The 7,643-nt window shown below is 37.1% G+C and overlaps 1 protein-coding gene across 3 annotated transcripts in view; it reads right to left on the bottom strand.

The window, feature by feature from the left end:
• Window positions 1-7,048, bottom strand: part of wdr27 (WD repeat domain 27) — a 53,184-nt gene extending 46,136 nt beyond the window's left edge. Inside the window, exons 1-11 of one of the 3 annotated variants that reach the window (XM_042432561.1) lie at window positions 6,620-7,030; window positions 5,874-6,015; window positions 5,414-5,538; window positions 5,062-5,175; window positions 4,854-4,905; window positions 3,969-4,039; window positions 3,754-3,868; window positions 3,501-3,603; window positions 763-854; window positions 313-377; window positions 75-187 (exon numbers count right to left, since the gene is read on the bottom strand). In XM_042432561.1, coding sequence (XP_042288495.1) covers window positions 75-187; window positions 313-377; window positions 763-854; window positions 3,501-3,603; window positions 3,754-3,868; window positions 3,969-4,039; window positions 4,854-4,905; window positions 5,062-5,175; window positions 5,414-5,538; window positions 5,874-6,015; window positions 6,620-6,757 — 1,130 coding nt within the window. In that variant the 5' untranslated portion in view covers window positions 6,758-7,030. Of the gene's footprint in view, window positions 1-74; window positions 188-312; window positions 378-762; window positions 855-3,500; window positions 3,604-3,753; window positions 3,869-3,968; window positions 4,040-4,853; window positions 4,906-5,061; window positions 5,176-5,413; window positions 5,539-5,873; window positions 6,016-6,619 lie in introns of all 3 variants that reach the window. The other 2 variants (XM_042432559.1, XM_042432562.1) reach the window with 2 other exon arrangements.
• Window positions 7,049-7,643: the final 595 nt, after the last annotated feature.

The raw sequence follows: 7,643 nt of genomic DNA on the forward strand, positions 1-7,643 counted from the left end.
AAAAGAACAGCTTTTCAGAAGGTCACCATACTGTAACATCATCATATATTGGCCTTTCAAAACTCCCCGGTTACCTTGGGAACACTGAAAAGCCTTCACCTCCAGCCCAGATCCTCCCTAGGTCACACAGACTTAGCTCCAACAGGACCACACATGGAGTAAACAAAGAGCTCACTAAAAACACCATCTGTGTGACAAGAATTCATGAATAAATGACTGTAAAACACATGAAAGGGAAAATAAAAACAGGGGATTATGCTCTTACGCTGCACTATAACTCATAATTGCCATATAACTATAGGAATTACTTACAGAGTTGTCGCATCCATCAGAGATGGACCATGACCCAGCCATTGTGATGCTCAGGTTGGAGTAATCTATTATGAGAAGAAATAAGAACAGGATTGGCTGCATCCATATACTTCATATGTATTACATACACAAACTGACATCATTTAGGAAATGATCCTATTTATCAATACAAACTGATGATATGTTTTGTGTTGCTGTGGCACACCAATATAACTAACAGCAAATAAAGGACTATTTTCAACAGAATATTTTTACATAGATGGCATTCCTATTGTTTTCTACTGTTAAGTGACTGCAGGGAAATGCTGCTTAAAAACAGTTATTTACTTGTTTGTTTGCCGTGTCTAATCCTCTGCAATATAAGGCAACAGTTCTGCAATAAAACCTTAAATAAATCTTAATGAGGCTTATATTATTGAGTTTTTGAGTAGTACACCGCTACCAACATACCTTTGAAATAAAGCACTGTTAGGAGCTCTGAGGTAGCCAGATCAACCACATACAGTCCATCAGAGCTTCCAATACACAAACAGCTGTTGTTCCTGCAGAGGAATCATATGGAGAAACAGTGTTACAGGCTTTTCCTTAAAAGAATTTTTTTTTGATAATTTGAGAGAAGACAATGTAACCACATACTAAAGAAAAACATACTGATGTGACGACGTGGCAAGGCATGCACACCATAAGACTATAGGGGTTTTATTCAAGTTTCCTTTGACTTCATGCAGTCTAAACTATGTACACCCAGTAAGATGGAAACAACTGCTACATAAAGAAAGCAGAGGAAAAGAGAGGAAGTTGAGTCTAATGTATTATCCACTTCCTACACAGAGCTACATGCTGAGGTTTATATTGTGGAGAGTTTATGTGCAAGGCTGGTTTTACGTTGTAGTGCCTCATTATTTTCATGCTGGGCATATGCTTCTGTTCCAGATGGAGACAATTATAGCAATTGTGTAGATGTTTTATGTGATTATAGCATTGTTTAAATTATTCTGGAAGCATAACTTTTTGTTTGTAGAAAAAAATGAGCAGCATGCATTTCTTTATGCAGTGATGATTTTTTTTATCTACCTGTGGGGGTGCCAAAGTCTGAACTTTTAAAATTCTACACACAGTGGCTTTAAAGGTAAAGTCAGCGATTCTAATCCAATACACTTTTTCTTAAATTCAGTGAATATCTCCTCACAGTCTGCTAGCTGTCTGTTCTGTGTGTGTGCTGAAAAAAAATCTGGTGTTCATACACAGCACTGGCTCTGTAAATGGGTATGTAAACACAGTGGCTCAGAGCGAACCACACAACAGTACTCCAGCCAAACAGCAACAGGGGGAGTTTGTGCTTGTGTACAGGACAGGGAAAATCAGAGCAGCTGTCTCTGTGAGGACATGACTGTCTCCTGTCTCCAGCACCCACTGTATGTGTGCTTTGAACTTATTAGCTGTATCAATGAATCAATAAATACAAACAATGTCGATTTCATCCCGTGGAGCTGACATGCAAACTATTTTGATTCAGTAAATTTCTGCTGTCAGTCAGCTTGGTGAAGGCAGTTTGGCCAGCTGTTGTCCTTTCAGCTCCCCAGGAGCTGCAGCTGACAGACGGCTGCTTCTGTGGACAGACGCAGAATGCAGGTCAGGTGAGAAGTGGGGAGGCTGTAGAGAGGCGGAGAGTGTGGATGGACTGTTGTGCTCACATGAGATGATTTTTTTTTCTGCTCGTGATAAAGTGTGAGAGGAACAGAAGTGACTACAGCTGAGGCATCGCTCTAGATTCTGCCATATTTCTCTTTTGGTCGTTGCCTTGGAAATGTGCATCCATGAATTTGGGGGGCGGACCTTCTGAAGAAGCATGGAGGGAGGAGTGTATTTGTTTGGATTCTTAGTCTAAATATCTCTTTCTCCAATCTTTCTCCAGAATGACTGACTCTACCTTTAATGTATAAACATGAATAATGGACCTGTTGGTATTTTGAGTAATAGTGCCACAAATAGGTGACAAAGACCCACACAAAGCAGATGGTATGTAAAATTTTCAGCAGAAAATGTAATGAAGTACTTTTACGAAGTCTATTTTTATTCAATAAAGAGATGTTCCAAAAAAAACAAAAACGATCTGATCTGCACACAAAAACAAGACACACACTGATATTCTGATATACTACTCTTTAAAAGTGACATCATGCAGCCTCCTGTGACTTTAAGCTGTGCATGTACATGGACTACATAACCCCTAATTCATCTGAGCATAATTTTATTTGTTAAAACGCCTGATATAAGTATATCACCATGCAGCAGATGAGGTGAATTGTAGCCTAAGGCTTTTTGTTTGTGTCAAGAGAAAAGATGATATAGATACTGCTCTGAGATCATATGCTTTTCTTAGAGCAATAAGGAATCAACATCCATTTCATTCCAGTGGTCCACAAAATACACAGAGTTATGTCTGTGCGTTTTAAGTGCCTGCTTCCTATCACAACATCAAATGTTTAAACAGCCTGAAACAGTTTATGCTTCTAGCCTGCGAGTTTTCCTGTGATGTATGAGGTTTCTTGTGATGTTTTCAGTGACTGTGCGGACACATGCATGAATAAGCCCATAAAGATGTATTTTTTAGATTTTTTTTTCCAGGTTTTTGTGACAGTATGACATCTCTATAGTGTTAATGGAAGAAAATTGCAATATTTATTGTTTTTTCATGACATGACTGTGTTTAAATTGCTTCGAATTTTCCTGGATCACATAAAAATTTTACCTTTGCGGAAATGAGACCAAAATTGAGCACTTTAGATTGGTCTAGGTGCTGACAGTATTATTTCTTCCTTCAACACTAAGATTCCTTGTGACTAATGAAGCGTTTTTTACTGATGGTTAAGTCACATGATCCATTCATCCATCCATCCTGTAACTGTTTACTACGAAGGGTCTGCCAAATCTAATTAAAGTCTCCTGAGAGTCAGACAACATTAAAGAATTGTTGCCATCAGCACTTCAGCACTATCACTTCTCTAAACGTGGCCTATCTGGCACAACATTACCCCATTTCTGAGTCAGGAGTCTCCTGTGGTAAACAGGCCCAGAAAATCTCTTTCATTAGCAAACCAAAACCTGAAACCCAAGAATGAGTGGGTTCTTGGGTTACTATAAATGTTTCAGACTGTTTACGAATACTATGAAGATTATTCACTTACTTTTTCTGCTCTTTATTGGTGTCACTAAATGAGCTACATAAAGCCATTTTGAGGACAGGTTTCGAAGTCTCCACTTTATCTACCGCTGATTGTTCTGCGACTCCTAGAAGAAAATAAGCAATAAAAAATTGTGTCAAAGTAATTCAGTAAACTTGTCAAAGCAGTGGGAAAGAATTATAGGATTTATGAAAAGGCATTTGATCAACGTCACCCACATAGCTTGTACTTACTACACCCTCTGTGTCATTGTTACCTGCTTGATGGCTAACAGTCTCTTGGTGCATTTGATGTCTTTTTTCCATCTTCTGAAGGTCCATTTTGGTCACCAGGTGACACTTGTGGTCATCAGGGAGAGAAAAACACCACACCTAAACCAAACAGATATGAGTGTGTTACACAACTTGTGGAATTTCTTTCTCTGATACTGATTTTTTTAACTGTTAGAGGCTGTGTGAGCCAGATAATAACCTGTCCATCAGTTGAGCCGGTAATAATGTGCCTGTTTTCCTCCAAGAAGAACACACTGAGCAGTGGACAGGCTAAAGAATTAGAGAATTAGTTTTAAGTAAGTTAGGTGAACATATGACACCTGTTCGCAATCAACAAAGCCCTGGTTACACAGTAGTTTCACACATTCACTATACAAAACATGCAATTTAATTATTTTTTCTTCATAGACTTTACCAGTGCATGAACATAAGCACTCACAATTGATCCTAATTCAAATAGACCCAACTTATGCTTCTTATACAACCACCTCTCCTGTACAAATATTTAAATGTCCCCTCCAGACATGCATTAAAAAACGTATAATTACCATGATAAAATCCTAAAAAAGGCATCTACTGTTTCTCCCTCATTAAAAATTCCAGATTATAAAAGTTAAACAGTTAAAAGTTTAACTGTTGGACACAAGATGTCTCCTACTTCACTGTAAAGTTCATTCTCAGTGTTTGTGCACTGGAGGCTTCAACTTTCGACATCGCACTTGTGTAAGTTGAGTATACGCTTCCAAACTAGTCTTGTTGTCACAAATCATGCTTGTAGGCCCCCCTCGCTTAAAATTGGATTTTCATTGAACACAGAGAAACTTTCCACTTTCAGCAGATGAATGTGAAAACAGCCCTCTAGTGTCAAACTCTGTACATACATCATTCTGCACAGTGAAGCTCAAGCATTTAACTTTAGTAACAATAAGCATAAAACATTTTTGAGTGGAGGGGAACTTTAAATATCTCACCATATACGCAATAACTACTCTTTTGACTCAAGACTGGAGAATTAAATAAGTGACTGCTATTGACAACAGAGAAATGTTCTCCAACAAGACTTTAAATAGTAATAATAACATACCTGACAGTACAAAGGACTGGTAGGAGACGGATTCAGTTTTTAAATCCCACACCTGAAAAAAGTCAAGGCATGGTGCTTTATAGTTATTCAAACTCAGTCATAGAATATGTCATATTTGGTATTTGCTACAAATTTACATCATCATCATAACTAAATCAAAAGTGTAATAATTCTTTTACTTTATCATTTGTGAATCTTAATTCAGTACCTTAAAAGTCCGGTCCTCTGATGTGGTGACAAGAATGTGTTTATCCCAGGGACAGAACTCTGCTGATGTTAAAGGTCCAACATGGCCAGTCAAGGTAGAGATCACTTCCTGTCTCTGGTGTGAAAAACAATAATGCAACTTTAATTATAAAAAAAGAAAACTTTTGAAAACCCCTAAAGCATCACAAATATATTTTTTGTATCACAATCACAACATTTCCATCAAGGTTTAGCCTGTGAATTCTGCTTTCAATAACAGAAACGAATTTTTCCGTGGATGTAACAAAGCATTTGAAACAGTTAAAATTCTGTGATGTTCCTCTTTAACTCAACAAACATGCAGCATGTTGTACCTTTGAGCTGAGTATATATGCAGTAGCTCCAGAGCATGCAACCACTCGTTCATCAGAAAAACAGAATGAAAGATGGATGACTTCACCCAGTAAAGTCCCAATAACTGTTCCAGCTGCAACTTTGCCTGTAAACAAATGAGATAGCCTGTTTATGTTCAAACCAACAGATGTTCATGAATATAACAGAAATGTTATGTATCTAGTAAAATTTCACTAGATGGCAGGCTTGTCATGATTTTCACTCCAGAAAATGATTTTAATTCATGTTACAAGTCATGGAGCTCAGACTCCAGTGTAATGAAACATCTTAAATGTTTTCCAAGACTGGGGGAGCTGGGGTATGTATCTTCTATCATTCAATATGAACTATATAAACAACACCAAACTAAACTTACATGTATGAAAAGAGATCAAACTCTGACCAGGGGATTAACTGACATAGTCAGAGCTATTTATTTACCTTGACTCATTCTCTTCTGGCACAGTTCAATATCCCAGACAATAATATAGTCAGCAGAGGCAGAACAGAGGAGGACAGGTCTGCCTCCTTTTCCAAATGTCATGGCACTGATCTCACGATGGTGGCCAGTCAGCAGCAAGGACTGTTGAACAAACATTTAAACATGGACTCCTGTCAAATACACAATATGTTGTAACTACTTCATGTTATCTGCAGCTCCTGTATTAGTCTGAAATGTTAAAAATATTCAGGCCTTACAGGATTTTGATTAGAGTTGCACACAGCATTGTATTTGATAGGCCTTTCCCCACCTTCAAACTAATTATGTAAATACATTGTAAAGTGTTATTATGGCCAATTTGCAGAAAATGTCTTTTTAGGCCTTACTCATATTTTTTTATTGTGTATTAATACTACTTAGGTTTTATTTTTTATGCATTTAACTTAGGCCGTCAAGTTAAAGAGGCAATAGATAAGAAGGAAATACATAGCTATGTTATAAAGTTATATAAGTTAAGTACATTAAACATGGATGTATTAAGGAGAAGATGAGATTTTAAATACACATTGATGCATAAATTCTTACAATAGTAACACATCAAACATAAGCTACGTCACTGTAGCTTTATATAAATTGCAGACACCATGTAATTAATGAAAAGTTCTTAATAAAATACTACTTGGAGAACTCTTCCTGCACATAATTAGTGTCAGCAAGCAATTAGCAATTAGCTTGGTTGACAAACCTTCTGCTCGACGTCCACATTACTGTAAATCAACATTTCCTTCCCATGCAGTGGTATGCCACAGTAAGACTGGCAGCATGGGAGCTGTAGGTGTGCCAAGTGTTTATCACAAGTCAGACTGAGCCTTTCTGTTATCATCTTTGCTCGTCGGGTCCAACTACAACCGCCTCCGTTTGTTTATGTGCCACTGACGGCAAATATAACGCGAATTAATCGCCGTTTAACGTAACCGAAGAAACCATGCTGTACTTATTTTACTTCTGTTTCAAAACAGTGAAATTAAAGTCGGTTTATATGGGACTAATATTAGGAGGGGAGTAAGTTTTCTCGACGCTAACGTCTCAGGTGGACAAACGTTACAGGTTGCTAGGACAACACGTCAATTTCCGTTACTACAGATCGTCTATTGAACAGCGCATTTCACACAACAGAAAAAACTCAAAACCCTGATTGTTATGAACGCTTTGATTGGACTTGAAAAACTTTTTTTTACACTGGTATAGCTTCTGAGCTTCAATTGTACATTTAGACATCTTTGTGCAAACTACAGCACTTCAATTGGACTTTTTTTAAAACATTTGACGGCAGTGGCAAATACATCAGAGTGGGACTTCTGCCCTTTTACATCCATGGCTTTAATTGCTGCTTGTACCTCCGCTTTTAACCACAAGATGGCAGTCAATACTCAACTATAATAGTGACCATGGCCATAATATGATGACCATAAACTAAAGGTCAAACTTTATGAGTAGGTATTTACCCTAAACGGGCAATTACACATTAAAAAACCCTTTAAAGCATGTTTTCACTTTTAGAAACACTATGTGATGATGCCGTTAATGGCTAAGAATCTCAGATTAATTATTGTAATAATTATGTATTAGCAAATTAAATTATTAATTTGTTAAATAATTATTTTCTCTAATACTTATTTATTGACTTCACTGTCACTATATGAGAACATAGTGAATAAATTGTTTTGTTTTGTTTTGTTTGTTTGTTTGTTTTTTTTTACAAAAATATA

Source organism: Thunnus maccoyii, chromosome 14 (assembly GCF_910596095.1).
Source record: "Thunnus maccoyii chromosome 14, fThuMac1.1, whole genome shotgun sequence".
Classification (NCBI taxonomy): Eukaryota; Metazoa; Chordata; class Actinopteri; order Scombriformes; family Scombridae; genus Thunnus; species Thunnus maccoyii.